General features: G+C 41.2%; 1 protein-coding gene across 2 annotated transcripts in view; it reads right to left on the minus strand.

Moving 5' to 3' along the window:
- The window catches only part of SI (sucrase-isomaltase), a 262,662-nt gene extending 258,551 nt beyond the window's left edge, over window positions 1-4,111 (minus strand). The window contains exons 1-2 of one of the 2 annotated variants that reach the window (XM_075003677.1): window positions 3,978-4,111; window positions 1,345-1,462 (exon numbers count right to left, since the gene is read on the minus strand). In XM_075003677.1, the coding sequence (XP_074859778.1) occupies window positions 1,345-1,462 (118 nt within the window). In that variant the 5' untranslated portion in view covers window positions 3,978-4,111. Of the gene's footprint in view, window positions 1-1,344; window positions 1,463-3,268; window positions 3,316-3,977 lie in introns of those variants that run through there. The other variant, XM_075003678.1, reaches the window with a different exon arrangement.
- Window positions 4,112-17,114: the final 13,003 nt, after the last annotated feature.

Below are 17,114 nucleotides of genomic sequence, written 5' to 3' on the forward strand. Positions count from 1 at the left end.
AGCCATATACAAAGGGGTTTTATTTGTTTCTATTTTTTTATTTTATTTTTTCTGTTTTTAAACTTGCTAGGCCAGATTGATATATTCAGGTCCAAAAGCTGATACAAATGCGTCTCTAAGCAGCTGTACTCCTACTATCTGAGACTATTCACTTTTTGTTAGCATACATTACTTTCCTTTTATACATGCTGGAACCAGCAAGCACAAATTGCAGGCTTAATCAGTCAGTCTTCATGTGCAGGTGAGGATACATGCAAAATACAGTATAACCATTACAAAGCTGCTTGAATATTTGACTCTGCATGCTAGACTCTCTCTAAAACTAATTTTCTTCTAACGTATGTATGTGTTAAAATATAGTGTTTCCATATTTGACCTTTCAAAAAAGAGGACACCTCTGCGAGGGAGTGAGTCTGTATCAGTATCTACCAACTCATGTTGTATTAATGTACTATACATACTATAGCAGATTAATACAATATAAGTTGGCACACACTAATGCAGATCCACTCCCTCTCAGAGGTGTCCTCTTTTTTGAAAGGTCACATATGGCAACACTATTTTATATTTTTGTCCACACGTAACCTAACCTCACTGAAAAAATTAAATCAGTTTGGCTTTAGCTACAAATTAGGGTTTACAAGCCATTCCAAATGGTATAACTAATTAATTAAAAAAGTATAACGCATGAGGAAATACATCAAAGGGCCAAACTAAATTTAATCATCATCTGATAGGACATTAATGAATCTTATCTATACAGTTATCGAATGGGTCAAAAGCTTTGAAATGTATCTCATTCCTACACGGTACACAGACTGGAGCAATACCATGGACTTGTCCTGTCATATGTTATGGCAATCTTTTAAATTCTCTCTCTTTTTCGGAGAGCTACTGATTATTATTGAAAATACTGAAATTACGCTTCTCATTAAAATGAAAAACTTGAATGTACAATACAGGTGTAGGGAGGAGAGAAGTTGCATTTATTTTTAGCGTCTTAATTTTTCTGTAAAAAAGGAGTAACCTCTGTGTTTCATCAACAAGAAGGCTCCACTGTGGTAGCCACTACCAATACACAGGAAGATGATTTTGTTTAGGACATCATATAAACACACAGTGTTACGTGCTCTCATGCCTGAGTTTTGTCTATCAGTCTGATCCATCCCCCTCTACATGACTCCTATTGACTTCAGTAGGCAGATTAGATTATAACAGCCAATGCCATGGTTTATTTTGTTAATCAAATATAATCCATTCCCTCTTCAAACAATTCAAATTCACAGACTACTCCTGGCTTGACCTTTGAGTTCTACAATAATCATGAAAAATAACAGCTGTTACCTTGGAGTCCAGGATGTCCTGTTGCTACAAGTGCAACCAGAATGCAGGCTACAATCACCACCAAACAGAATAGGACAATCAGGGAGATTTCCAATCCACTGAACTTCTTCTTGCCCATCTAGAGACAGAGGTAAATGCCAGTGTAAATAATCAATACACAGGCAAGTTTCAGAGGTGTGTTTTTAGTAAATATCTAGGAAATATTTGCTTTAAAAATGTGTCCTTTGACCAAAGGAGTTAAAATACAAACTACGCCTCACAAAGTTTAATAGTCTAAAGTTCCAATCTGTTAAAATGTGTTACCAAACCTGGTTGGGAAGAGTATTTAATTTTCTGCAGCAAATTCATTTAAAAAAATCATGTTGTGTAATTCTTTTCTTTTTTTCAGCTTTTATTAGAAAAATCAAACTTTTTTGCTTCAAGCTTTCAGCAAACAAAATGCCCTAATGTTTGGGTTAGGATTTTTAGGGGGAAGAGGAAAACAAAAACATGGAACAATTCTATATTTTACATTTTCTTGTATAAGTTAAATGCTAAAGAGTTCTATTACATACTCCCAGGTATAATGGGAAAAATAACTATAGTAGGAGTCAATGGTGACACACAACATGGTGTAAGTTACAGATCAGTGAAACAGGGAAAGCCATTGTGAATTAAGGAAATTACTTAAAAGCTGTAATTCTGAAAAGACAAAAGGTGACTAGTGTGATTTTAAATTGGCGTTGCACACAAGATGATCAGAGATAGCTTGCAACACCTAAAGCAGATAGGGTGGGTAAGGTTATAAATGAAACGGATATGTAAAATTCCTGCATTTCCTTGTGTGACTCAGTTTCTACATTCCAATGTTGTGGTATCTCAGTCAATATTGGCAGAGCAGGCCCATCTTATTGGCACAGATGCATACAAGATTCAGAATGATTATTAGCTGCAAATCTGTGATTTGCAAAAGTTAATGTAGAAGCCAATCTAACAAGATCCCTGCAGCAAAAGCCTGCTTAGTAAAAGTTAAGAAAAGTGCCATCATTAACAAATGATTTGGGCATGTCAACACTACAAAATTAAGCCCACCCAGCCCAAGTCAACTTACAACCACCACCGTAATTAAACTGCTTTTGCATAGCTACACCAGACTCCTGGTGTAAGTGGTGTTCATCAATAGGAGTGCTTGCACTGATTTAACTGCCAGTATGGAGCACCGTAGCCTGCTGCTTTTCAGAAGCTATAGACAATGTGAGCAAGCCCACGCTACCCGCCAGTGCGTCTCCCTAATTACATTGACTCAAACGCTGCACCAGTTGTGAAGTTACTGGAGTTAGTCAGTGTAATGAGTGATTTGCCTCAGAGGGAGGTGTTTCAGACACTTACAAAGTTAGGCTGATGTAAGTTGTCTTAAGCCTTGGTCTATGCTACAGAGTTAGGTTATTGTTCAAATATTCAGGCTACACAGCCAGCTTCTCTATCCTGGTGTGAAGAACAACACTGTACCATTAATCAAAACAAACAGCAGTCAAGTAGCACTTTAAAGACTAGCAAAATAATTTATTAGGTGAGCTTTCGTGGGTCTGTCCCACAAAAGCTCACCTAATAAATTATTTTGCTAGTCTTTAAAGTGCAACTTGACTGCTTTTTATTTTGATAGAAACAGAGGGAGCCGTGCTACTCTATACACTATGTATCGTTAATGTTTAACTGTCTGCCAGCAATAAAACTCCTTAACACATCTCCAACCTCCAGATCAACACACTAGGAACAGCAACGGCATTTTTCATTTGGTTAAAAGCATTTTACTTAACAAAACCAGCTTAAATACAGAGAAATAACTTTATTTTGTTTAGCTACAATAAGAACAAAAAGCAGTTGTGCCAGTGGAAACTGTATACAGTCGTACTGCTCATTATGTTTATCATTTAAAAGCACTTACAGGAGCTGTTCCACTAATCAACCGTGCGAGAGAAAAGGTTTTTTAACATCCGCGCACTTAAAATTTGACCGTCTTCTCCCTGCAGCCTCCATGTAACTTGCCCTGCCTTGCCCTTCCCCCACTCACTCAAAAACCTCCAGTCATAGGAATCAAGAGGTAATTTATTAACTCATTTAGAAAGACCAGTCTCAAAACAGCAGCAATCTTATAGAAAAAGGAAAAGCTAGAATAAAATTCAGTATATAATTTTCAATGCAGTGATTAGTCAAAGAGACTTGTATGAACTGAATAATACATCCACATTTCCAACAGTCTCGTTTATATAAGGTTTCTATGCCACTGCCATTCGTGGCTTCCCAGGGAATATTGTACAGCCTGTAACTATTTTATGATACTGAAAACTATATATTTAAATTATTATTCAATGCAATAAAGAAATTATCCAACAATTCCTGGCTGAAGTTCTCAATTAATCTTTTCCACAAATGTGTGGCTCAGGAACATTGTAAAATAACATTCAGCATTTTGGAGATTTATTACTGTATGGTTAAAGGTTTTGCCAAAGAAAACAGAATGAAACATGATACCACAGCTCCGCACTTCCCAGGGACTAGGAAGTTGAAAACCAGGATTTACAGTACAAACCCTATTGTGTAATATATTCCCTTGAATCTCTTGAAACTTTAAAACCACGAATAAAAGCACATACCTCAAGACTCCGTTGTTTCACCGTTCCTGCATTGGTCTTTTTTGGTTCTGTGTCACTGAAGGCTCAACTTGAAAAGTTCAGCTTTATACCAAGCCGCTATCAGTTTATTGCATTATTTGTTAACTAGTCAGTCAGTGGAAGGTATCTACATATTCACAGGAAGAATGTAATATCTCTTTGCACTGAAAATGGTTGCCATGGATATTACATGTATATTGCAGCCAGGGAATGGCTAGTTAGTTAATGATAATTTTCTCTGAGATATCGCTCCTGTCACTATAAACAAGTGAAAAATAGCAAAAACCTGATAACTTATCAGGAAACATACTTGCTGGGTTTTGGTTGTTTTTTTTTTCTATACCATTCAGTTGATTTTCATCTACACTTATGGGTTTTTATCTGGTATTTCTGTCTTAATTATGTTATAAACCACTTCATGTTCTATAATTGGACAATAGAGCTATTTAGAAGTCACATGTAAAAGTGGATGAGGTCTTACCTTTACTGGATCAACTTGGTAAGAGGGACAAGTCTTCCAGATACAGGGAGCTGTTCCACAAGTCTGTGCAAAGTACTAAATGCATTTAACTATGACCTGGGAAAGTCACAGCTTAAGACAAGATCAATCAGATAGTTTTGCCTCAGTCTAGCACATATTCTGAGGAAATGTTCAAGATGAAGTGACCTGTTAACACTCTCACAAAACAAAACAACCACTCCTGCAGCACCTTAAAGGCTAATAATATTAACACCCTGGAAGTCAACAGGGTGGCAGTCAGTGGGCTACAGCAATTTGTAATAAGCCATAAACCCAGGTTCTTTATTAAGACTATAATTTTTAGCGTCATTCAATTTTATGCATTTATGATCTAGATCTCATTCTTTGAAAGGGATGCATGGATTAACAAACAGCTGTTTTATCTTGTACTTAGTAGCATGACTGAGGACCTTTCTCAGGCCTGTTTAATAGTAACAGAGAGAAAGCCGTGCTACTCTATATACTATCAAAACAAAAAAGCAGTAAAGTAGCACTTTAAAGACTAACAAAATAATTTATTAGGTGAGCTTTCGTGGGACAGACCAACTTCTTCAGACCATAGCCATACCAGAACAGACCCTGACGCTGTTCTGGTATGGCTATGGTCTGAAGAAGTGGGTCTGTCCCATGAAAGCTTGCCTCATAAATTATTGTTAGTCTTTAAAGTGCTGCTTGACTGTTTTTTCTTTTTTCCCTTTCTCGGGCCTGAGGAGGAGCTTTGTGTGGTTCCAGAGCTTCTCTCTCATACCAATAGGGGCTGGTCTAGTATTACCTTACCCACATTGTCTCCGATAGCCTGGGGCTAACATGGCTACACCAACACAGAATACACTACAGTAAACCCTGGATTTAACAGACCAATAGGAGGGAAGGTATGTCTGTTAATGCCAAAAGTCTGTTATATCCCAATGGTTATACTGTATGATGATGCACTAACCTTGCCAGCCCATCACTCACTCCTGTCCTCTGCCTCCCATCTTCCCTTCCCCCCTTCTTTCCCTCCATCTCCCTCTCCCAAATACCAGGACAGGAGATGAATGCTCCTTCCACTCCTGCAGCTCTCAGTGCTGCAGCTCCTCCAGCCCTCAGCTCCAAGCCACACAGGTGAAGGCAGAGCATGGCCACCCCCCACCTGCCAGCATATAGCAGCCTCTGACACTGTTCAACGCCATTGCAGGCAGTGGTGACTAGGCACCAACATGCTCCACATGCATGGGGCTGGGGGAGGACAGCTCCTACACCCCGCCACAGACCTGCCCCCCCCCCCGGCTTTTCTGGCCCTGGTGGCCCTAGCCGCTGTGGTGGCCCTTCCAGCCCTGGCAGCCCCAACTGCTCCCACAGATCCTACAGCCCCAGTCCTGGCTCTGGTGAGTCTCCAGCATTTATTTTGGGTAGGAGGAGGGCCGTCAGACAGCATCCATTATTTCCAAAGTCCATTACATCAGGGTCCATTAAAGCGAGGGTTTACTTTATTGTAAAAGTGACTAATAAAATATAAGCAACAAGCAATCCTGTGGCACCTTAGATACTAACATTTATAAGATCACCAGCATCCGTGGTCAAAACCCACCTCCTCAGGTGAAGATTCTGACCATTACAGATGGAAGCCATCTGTAAATTAATTATTGATATTGCTATTAATATGAGCCATAGGAAGACAATGCATATACATAAAAAGAGTGAGAAAAAGAGGAACGTTTACTTGGGGGCAATGCATGAAGAAGGTTGTAAGAGAAACAGTTTTAGATGTTTTTCTTATCAAGGAAACATGAGGTTTTTGTTTGCTCTCCCTCCCCCTTTACAGCATCTCACTTTGAAATCAAATTTCAATTATCTGAACAGAAACTCTGGTTCCATTCTGACAAAACATATTTTACACTGCATGCAGCACACATAGCAAATTAAAAGGTCGTGTTTAATCAGCTTTCTGAACATTCCACCTCATAGTAGCAACCACTGAAAAGGGAATCACAAACAAGCTGTCCTACTGCACTTAAAACACTAACAAATTTTTTAGACAATGAGCTTTTGGGGGTAAGACCCAGCACTCCCACAGAACCCAAGCAAGAGGTCAGCAAGCAAAATAGCAAGAGCAGCCATTTTTTCCTCTTAGGTAAAAAAAAAAATTCAACAATTCAAGAACTGCAGTGCATGTGAATACGAGCAGGTTCTTAATAAATAATGTCAAACATTACTTTTCATAAGCCCTATTTTAAGAACACCACACACAATGATTTGTAATGCAACACATGTTTACCACAGGACAATAACAAACTTTCTACATATTCTATTTCCTCACACTCTCAACCTTTCTCTCTCTCTGGAGGACACTAGGGGAAGCTATCCAGTGTTTCAAAATCACATATCTGCTATTTAGATAGGTGGTGTTCATTTTCAGGCTTTTAGACATTCAGCGTTTATCAAAAATAATCAAGAGGTTTGTGCTTTTTTTTTTTTTTTTTTTAAACTTTGCAATTATTGCATTGGGAGCCACAAAGAAGTCCTGAAAGAGCCACATGCAGTTCCAGAATGGAATCTTGCTTTTGTTTCCCCACTAGCGTGTGCTTAAAAAGAGAAGCAACCCCGCATGAATATCATTTGAGTAACCATCCATCTGAAATCTAAGTGTCAGCACTCACAAGGATTTACTGTTTTTGAAATGTGGCCTGTTTTTAATCCATTCAACTGTCTTACCATTTGCCCCCTACCTCCCATACTATTTTAACATATTTTTGTATATTAGTTGTGTAAGTTCTATGAAAGTGGTTCTAATGTACACCGCTCAACATCACAAGATGACATTATGAAGTAGCTTTGTTTGGGTTAGTAAAAAATGTAACCTTTTTCTCTGCTTTGGAGCATAACCATTGAGTTTTTGTTCTCTGTATCTGTTTGGATGTACAACTTAATCTTAGCTGAATAAGGGTTGATCCTACAAGATATTGAGAACTCTGGCCCCCATCCATCAAAGTACATACACATTTGCCTTTACTTTAAGCATACCAATGGCCACACTGCAGTCAATTTAAGCATATGACTAAGTGCTTTCCTGACTTGGAGCAGCATGTTAGTACCTTGCAGGATCAATTTCCTAGAGAACATTTTCCAAGCCATTTGAGGGCATGAACACCACAGCGGAAGCTGAAGAGAGATAACTTGAAAGAGAGCTAGCCAATCAGAATCCCCAGTGGAGTATATTTCCATAAATGTACAGATGATAACAGCAGCCAGGATTTCAGGAGCTGAAGGAAAGGGGAGATTACTCACACAGACTGAGACAGTAAAAAAAAACTGCAAAATCAATGAAGCTAAGAACTGGAACACCATGCACTCTGTTGTGCCCTGATTTGGTTTTAGGGAATTAAGACTTGATCATTCAGGCTATGTCTACACTACAGCGATCTTTCAAAAGAAGTTCTTCCAGCAAGTCTCTTTTGAAAAAACTTCCATTCACAAAAAAGCATATTAAAAAAAAAAAAATCAATCCAATCTTTCGATAGAGCGTATCCACACAGCTCCCAATCTTTCGAAAGAATGGGCCAAAGATTGAAAAATCCAGCACTATGAGGACCGCTGTTTCGAAAAAGAGGACCCACAAAGCGTCAATGTAACCCACACACCTATGCGTGGTTAACCATCCCATGTAGTGGTACCTAGACCACTTTACAGAGAAAGAATAAGTGTCCTCTACAGCCTAAGTTAAGAGCCCACTGGCCTTTAGCTTAAACTGTAGTGGTGCCTGCACTAAGCTCCAGAGGTCTCAGGTTTGAGCTGGGACAACTACAGATTCTTTTGAGGAAGGAAAAAAAAAGTTTTAGAAAGATGGCACTCATCCTGTTCCAGAGTTGTGTTCTTTCAGTTTCAGACTGAAAGAACACATTTTGGCTGTTTCTACACATGCCACTTTTTCTGAAAGCAGCATGCTAATAAATGGCCTGAAAAATGCTAGGGAGGTGCAGATATAAATTTCTGGCACCTCATTAGCATATGGTCACATGATTCAGAGTCCTGAAGGAGCTCTTCTGGACTCCAAAAGAAGGGCGGCCCCCAGGGGATCTCCCAAATGGATATCCTCCTTCCAAAAGCCCCTTCTTCCTGAAAATTTTCTTACTCTAAATATATTCACAGGCTGCATCTACACTAGCAAATTTGGAAAATCTGGCCCTTTTTCAAAAGGCCACTCAGCACACCTACACACACAGGCTGTTTCTACACATGCCACTTTTTCCGAAAGTGACATGATAATAACTGGCCCACAAAATGCTGAAAATTTTCCAGAAGAAGGGGCTTCTGGAAAGAGGATTTCCTTCCGGGAGGTCCCCCGGGGCTGCGCTTCTACATGCTGTTTTGGAGTCTGGAAAAGCTCCTTCCAGACTCTGAACCATGTGACCATATGCTAATGAGGTGTAGGAAATTTACATCCACTTCTCATTAGCATTTTTGGACCGTTTATTAGCATGCTGCTTTCAGAAAAAGTGGCATGTGTAGAAACAGCCTGGGTGTGTAGATGCACTGAGTGTTCTTTTGAAAAAGGGCCAGATTTTTCAAATTTGTTAGTGTAGACACAGCCTGTGAGTATATTTAGAGTAGGAAAATTGGTTGTCTTTCAAATTGTATTAGCTATCATGTTTTAAACTAATATTTTAAAAAAAAACAGCATGGACAGATTGAACACCTTTAAAACCCTGTTAGCTACAGTCAGCCTTAACGTTGCATTGACTCAAGTACATGCAACAATGACTACATGGGCATGGTGACACTTTTTGAATCATGATGGCTGGCTACTGGAGGACCACTTTGATCAATAATGTGCTACATACAACTTATTCTCTTCAATATTGTGCCAACTAATGCACAGTAGCAATAGTTGTAGCATGGAAACAAACATTGGGAGTTTGGTTCAGCAGACAAAGAATTAACATGCAGTCATGGCTCATGAGAAAAAATGATGGCTAACTACTTTCCTACAATCAGTCCTGAAGAACTTCCTGCACAATGCATTGGCAAAAGGATGAAGCTTTGTCTGGGTTCTCCACCTGTCATGACTAACTCTGTAGTGAAGAGTAGAATCTAGTGACCCCACTTATTTTTTCCATTAACAGTCATGAGACCACTGTGGCATTTCAAAATCAGTAAAAGATATTTCTTTGTCTAGCCACCCATTTTACACTCTGAGGCAACACTTGTGTTTGGCATAAGGGACAGGGAGCTGAAAGACCTGAGTTCTGGTCCCCGTGCTGCCATTGTCTAGTGAGATAACACCCTGAAATATTTTCTCTATGACTACATCTATACCAGCATTCCTCTTTTGAAAGAGGCATGACAATGAAGGAAATCCAAAATGCAAATGAGGCACACAGTTACATATCTGGCACCTCATTTGCATATTCTTCTTTCCAAAGAAGAAAAGCAGTGTAGATACAGCCCTTTCGAAAGTAATCTCCATCTTTGAAAAAACCCTTCTTCCTTTAAAAAAAAAAGAAATAGGAAGAAGGACTCTTTCAAAGATGGAGATTTCTTTTGAAAGCGCTGCATCTACACTGCTTTTCTTTTTCTGTGCAACTGAGGTGCCAGATACATAAATCTGTGCCTCATGTGATTTTCAAATTCCTTCTTTTGCATGTCTCTTTTGATTGAGGAATGCTAGTGTAGACGTAGCTTATGTGCACCTCAATTTTCCTATACGGAGACAGAGGGGCAACAGTAAACCTTCTATTTCTCTCTTGCCCACACTGAAATATTGGACTGAAATATTCCATGCCTGGCATCTGTCAATAGGTTATTGTTTTTTTTTAAAAAAAAAGCAATTTTTTTGGAAAATAATTTCTTGCATTTTAAACTGTTAGAACTACTATTTGAAGTGATAGTGGAAGAAGTTGGTGAATTTTCATTTATTTAGGAATTTGCTTATTCACACAAAATCAGTTTTTATCAAACCCATTCCTGAACTCAGACCACTTCTGGCATATAGTTTCAGCCCCATATAAATGGTGTGTGAAGTGGGTGGTGGGGAGGAATGTAAAAAGGTAAAATGTCTTTAGACAATTTTTAAATTAAATATTTTGACATGATTCAATTAGAAATTCAGTTAGATTTGTTTAAAAATAAAATTAAAAGAGGGTAAAAAGCCACCAGACAATGACTACATTTTAAAAATCAAACCAAAAATTGATCCAAAAAGAATACTTTTTCAGGTTATTTTTCAGCCCTGTGTTCTCCCTGTTCCTTCCTCCTTCTCATGACATGTTACAGGGTGGGAGCAGGATCTATTCTGTCTTCTTGTTCTGAACTCTCCCAGGCAGCCTCTGGCGAGGCTGCCAGGCTGGGATGCTGTCCAATGCAGTACAGCAGCTGGCTGGGAGAGGAAAATCTCTGGCTCTTCCTCTTCCTTTCTAGCTCTGCCACTGGCCCCTTGCCCTCTCTTGGCTTTGCAGGGAGAGACCTGTGACCATGTATCCCCATCTCACACATCACCACCAGAGCAGTGGTAGAAGATCTGGTCCTCTGGGTAAGAGGAGGACATACTGGACCCTACCAAAGTGAAGTACAGTCCAGCAACCACTTTGTGGAACTACAAGAAGCTCTACAACTTCCGTGGTGCAGTCCCCCGCGAGAGTCATTTAGTCAGGTAACCCCTACCTGGCATTAGTTAATAAGTGACTCCATATGACACAAAATACATATGCTAAACGTGCCAGGTAAGAGAACAGAATTAATACTGCCGCTGGACCATCAACTGGTAGCGTATATGCAGGGGGGCAGACAGAATTGCTGGACCCGTGGGCAAAGTGTATGGGACCCCGGCTCCCAGAAGGGGCAGATTGGGAAGCCAGCCCCCGCACCACCCAGATTGCTCCATTCCCCACCATCCGTCTCTTAAGAGCTACCCAGACTACACTGTGGCCCTCCCCAGCCCACCATCCCTGAGAGCTGTCCAGACCGTACCATGCCACCACCCCAGCCAGCCCTTAGGACTGCCGCACCATATTGCCTTGGGTTCTGGCAGCAATTTGAAGAGTCTGATGCTCTAGCTGCCGGAGTAGTAGTGGTGGTAGCTAGGAGCTCCAGGCCATTTAGAATTGCTGGGTCCCATGGCAGTTGATCCCTGTCAACAGGCCTGGGTATATGAATAATTATATTATTGGCAAGAGACAAGATTTAGCCCATCTGTAATGCTGCTGCCTTATACTAAGCATGAATTTGGTCCAAACAGTTTAATGATAAATTGGAAAATTAATGAGACAAACGCATGCAAATAGGAAAGTGTCTCAGGACTCCTGGGAGCCTCTAGATAAAATTCCAACATCAAACTGAAGAGAAGGTGATGTTGCTATTTCTGATGGATTCACCCTGGCTCTTGACACTTTTCAATCATCCCTGTCAGGGAAGATTTATTCAGTGGTTCATTAAAAAAAAAAACCCACATGCTACTGAAAGTCCAAATTCAGATACCAAGGTCAAAAGGGACTCAACATTGGGGAGGGATAGCTCAGTGGTTAGAGCATTGGCCTTGTAAACATGGGCTTGTGAACTCAGTCCTTGAGGGGGCCTTTCAAAGGCTGCAGCAGGTAAGATTAAAAAAATTAAATCTATCAGTGATGGATAGTAACAGAGAAAAAGCCGTGCTAGTCTATATACTATCAAAACAAAAAAGCAGTCAAGTAGCACTTTAAAGACTTAACAAAATAATTTATTAGGTGAGCTTTCGTGGGACAGACCCACTTCTTCAGATCATAGCCATACCAGAACAGACTCAATATTTAAGGCACAGAGAACTAAAAATAGTAATCAAGGTTGACAAATCAGAAAAAGATTATCAAAGTGAGCAAAGCAGGGAGTAGAGGGGCAGAAGGGGGCGGTGGGGAATCAAGAATTGGATAAGCCTAGTATGCAAAAGAGCCCCTATAATGACCCAGAAAATTCCCATCCTGGTTCAAACCACATGTTAATGTGTCGAGTTTGAGTATAAAAGCGAGTTCAGCAGCCTCTCTTTCAAGACTGTTGTGAAAATTCCCCTTCAGTAAGACACAGACTTTTAAATCATTAACAGAATGGCCCACTCCATTAAAATGCTGGCTGACTGGTTTGTGGATCAGGAGTATTTTTATGTCTGTTTTGTACCCATTAATTTTCTTTTCTGATTTGTCAACCTTAATTACTTGTTTTGGTTCTCTGTGCCTTAAATATTGAGTCTGTTCTGGTATGGCTATGATCTGAAGAAGTGGGTCTGTCCCATGAAAGCTCACCTAATAAATTATTTTGTTAGTCTTTAAAGTGCTACTTGACTGCTTTTTTGTTTCTATCAGTGACAGTGACAGGTCTTGCTGAGTGCGCAGAAGATTGGACTTGACCTCTTGAGATCCCTTCCAGCTCTATGAGTTAGATACTATTGTAATCATCTACTCCATGAATAGTCAATTATTTTTTGTCAAGGTTCAAATTTCTTGGTCAAAGTTTTCTTATTATTATATGCAGTCTGAGCTATAAGAAGATGATAATGATGATTTCAGAATCCATTCAAAAGCATCTGGCAGTCTGGAACTGGCCCACAGTTTGCCTTTTGCCTATTAACTATTTCAATCTAATCTGACCACCTGGTCATAGACCATAGAGGGTATGGCTAGACTGAATTTCTCTCTTGAAAGAGGAACGCACATGCAGGAAATCAAAAATGAGATGAGATGAGATTTACAAATCTCGCACTTCATTTGCACATTCTTGTATTTTCAGAAGATTTTTTGTTTTTTGTTGGTTTTTTTGTTTGAAAAAAGCAGTCAGACAGGGTTCTTTGGACAAAAAATCCGTTTTTCAATAGAAACTCTATCTCTGAAAAAATGAGGTTTACAGGGTTCTGTCAAAAAGGATTTTTGTCCAAAGAACCCTGTCTAGACTGCTTTTTTGGGAGATTTTTATTTACAAAAAAAACCCAATCAGATGAGATTCTGCAAATGAAGCACAAGATGTGTAAATCAGCACTTCATTTGCATTTTCAATTCCCCTCATTTGCATTCCTCTTTTGAGAGAGGAATGTAGTCTAGACAACCTTAGAGTGTCCCCCTCTCATACACAGTAGATTGCACCAAAGGGATGGTATTTTCAAAACATATCCCCCATGCCTGTGCTGTCAACACTCTCATACTGTAGGCTCAGAAGAGTGTTCAAAATACAGTATCAAGTATCAGACTGAAGCCTGATTTCTCTGCCCAAAAAGGGTATGCTGCTATTCTCTTTGGTTGCAGCTATGAGTGTGTTTGCAGAGGTGGGGGGGGAGAAGAGGAGAAATAGATTCCTCAGTGATCAGACACACCCCTTGCTGTGAGCATATCCCTCAACTGTAGACATGAGGTCTACCATAGCCTAAAGGGGAATGTTTCTTTGTGGAATCTCCTTGTTAGAAGATTGACAGCACATCAGAGACATTTAAATGTGCAGCTTGTGCTGTGCCTTATTTGGTGAGCTGTAATTAGCCCCCTTGCTTTAGGCCAAGAGAATCAACAAACTGTTACCAGAGAACAGAAAACCATTAGTTCAGAAACACTCTGATTGCTACTTATCACTTTCAGTCTCTTCTAGTTTGTATATCTTCCATTTTGTTTAACCAAAACAAGGTATGAATGTGGGAATGAGGGGTAGGAGGGAAGGAGAAAAAGAGAAAAAATTAAAATAGTGAGAAGCACTGGAGGCAGATAAAAACTAAAAAAAAGGTAAACTCGGAGACAGTCAAAGATTCCAGATTGAGAGGTTACAGTGACAAAGATGGATGGAACAAAAACAGCAGAAATGTAGCACTTTAAAGATTAAGAAGATGATTTATTCAGTGATGCGCTTTCATGGGGACAGACCCACTTTATCAGATCCACGAAAGCGCATCACTGAATAAATCATTTTGTTAGTTTTTAGAGTGGTACATTTCTGTTTTGTTTTGTCGGAGCACAGACTAACGACTACATCTGTTACTGTTAAAGCTGGACAAAGGTTGCATGATACAGGACAATAAACACTTTGTTCTGCAACACTTCTGATTGTTCCTGGTGCTCACTAAAGCCCTCCAATTAAAGAAAAAGAGCCCACTGAATTTCAGCATAGCACAAATAAGACTTTAAGGCTTTGTCTGCACTATCATTTTTGTTGATAAAAGTCTGGTATAGGGGGGACAATGAGTTTCATGGACTAAAGCTCCTCCGTGGACAGCATTACATTCCTCCTGTCATTGCTCATTAGTCGTGATTTAATTGCGCCAGCAAGAGAGCTCTCTGCCATCAGCATAAAGCAGCTGCATGGGAGACCTTACAGCGACAGAGCTGTGCTGTGGTTAAGATCTATAGCAGTGGTCCCAAACTTTTCGGCATCATGGCCCCCTTTTGATTTTTGAGAAGTGCTCACCCCCCTGCCTCTTCTTTACCATCATCCAAACCCCCTTTAACAAAAAAGTCAATTCATAATTTAAAATAAACACAAAACCTTGATATTAAAATGTTACTTAAAATTAAAAATAAGCACAAATAGTTTTTCTTTGCCCCTTATGGGTGTCTGGTACAGCCCCAGCTGGCCAGCTGCCTGAGCCCCATGCCAGCCGCCAGAGCTGCCCACGCCAGTGCCCTCCTGAGACCTGTGCTACCAGAGCCGCCTGCCCAAGCCCTGCATCATCAAGACCAGCCACCCACCTGCCTGCCCACTGGCCACCCAAGCCTCACGCTGCCAGGACAAGCCACCTGCCCACCAGCTGCCCATCCCAGTTGCCCGCCCGCCAGCCCAAGCCACCCAAGCCCCACACTGCCGGGGCCAGGCTCCTGCCCACCAGCTCAAGCCCCACACCGCTAAGGCCAGGCACCAACTGCCAGCCTGAGCCACCCGAGCCCCACGCTGCTGGGGCCAGCCACCAGCCACCACTTGAGCCCTGCAATGCTGTGGCCAGCCACCCAAGCCCCATGAGTCCCTCAAGCCAGCCAGCCGCCTGAGCCCCACAAGCCTGGTGAGCTGCCTGCCCAAGCCCCTTCCCGCCCACAAACCCAGGTACTACCAGCCCCTGGCTCTAATCCCATCCCCTTCCCCCGAGCCAGACACCCCAGCCCTGCATCTATCCCTGTCTTTCTCCCCCACCAACCCACACTCACTCACCTTTGCAGAAGGCAGCTAGCTCCACACGGGTCTTCACCGGCTGCCTGCTTTTTATAGCAGCTGCTCCGGGTCACCCACATAAAATGGCAAGGGCTGAGAGCTGGAAGCAAAGGCTGGGTCTTTCTTTGGGTGGGGGGAATGATGGGGGCACAGGTTGCCTTGTGCCCCCCCTGGAATTTCATCATGCCCCCCTCAGTGGGGCACACCCACCAGTTTGGGAAACCATGATTTATAGCATAGAAAGCCTAAGAAAGAGACTGAAGACTTGTCTACATGGGAAGCTATACAGCTATAAAGTAAGATGTGGATTCACATCACTATAGTTACAGTGATTTAATTCCCCCTGAGGCCACTGTCATTTGCAAGAAGAGCAACCTTTGGTCAGTTTAGAATCATAGGGCTGGAAGGGACCTCAAGAGGTCATCGAGTCAAGCCCCCTTCCCCAAGCAGGATCAACCCCAACTAAGTCATCCCAGCCATGACTATGTCAAGCCAGGACTTAAAAACCTCTAGGGATGGAGATTCCACCACCTTGCTAGGCAACACATTCCAGTGCTTAACCACCCACCTGGTGAAGTAGTTTTTCCTAATATCCAACCTACTCCTCTCCTTCTGTAACTTCAGACCATTGCTCCTTGTTCCGCTGTCACTATTGAGAAGAGCCTCTCTCCATCCTCTTTAGAGCACCCCTTCAAGAAGTTGAGGCTGCTATTAAATCACCCCTCAGTCTCCTCTTCTGCAAACTAAATAAGCCCAAATCCCTCAGCCTCTCCTCGTAGGTCACATGCTCCAGCACATCCACATCCTTTCTATATTGCGGGGCCCAAAACTGGACACTCCAGATGTGGCCTCACCAGTGCCAAATAGAAGAGAACAACTTCTCTAGATCTGCTTGAAATGTTTCTCCTAATACACCCCAATATACCATTAGCTTTCTTGCTACAAGGGCACACTGTTTACTCATATCCAGCCTTTCATCCACTATAATCCCTAGGTCCCTTTCTGGTGTACTGCGGCTCAGCCAGTCAGTCACCAGCCTATAACAATACTTGGGATTCTTCCATCCCAAGTGCAAGACTCTACACTTCTCCTTGTTGAGCTGCATCAGATTTCTTTTGGCCCAATCCTCCGATTTAGCCAGGTCACTCGGGATCCCATCCCTACCCTACAATGTGCCTACCTCTTCCCCTAGCTTGGTCTAATCTGCAAACTTGCTGAGGGTGCAATCCAGTCCCTCATCCAGGTCATTAATAAAGATATTGAACAATATTGACCCCAGTTTAATTAATTATTTTTTTTCTAAGTAAATTAAACTAAACCAAGGTACACTTTTATTCCAAATAGCAGTGTCCATGAGAAGAATTACATTGGTAATTATAATGGCAGCAAATTGCTCTGTTCAAACAAGGCTTTATAAACTGTTATGGAAAACTCTTTGGGCCAAGAAAAAAGTGAGTTACCCATGTAGAATGAAGGCTTAG

This window comes from Carettochelys insculpta, chromosome 10, assembly GCF_033958435.1.
Source record: "Carettochelys insculpta isolate YL-2023 chromosome 10, ASM3395843v1, whole genome shotgun sequence".
Taxonomy (NCBI): domain Eukaryota; kingdom Metazoa; phylum Chordata; order Testudines; family Carettochelyidae; genus Carettochelys; species Carettochelys insculpta.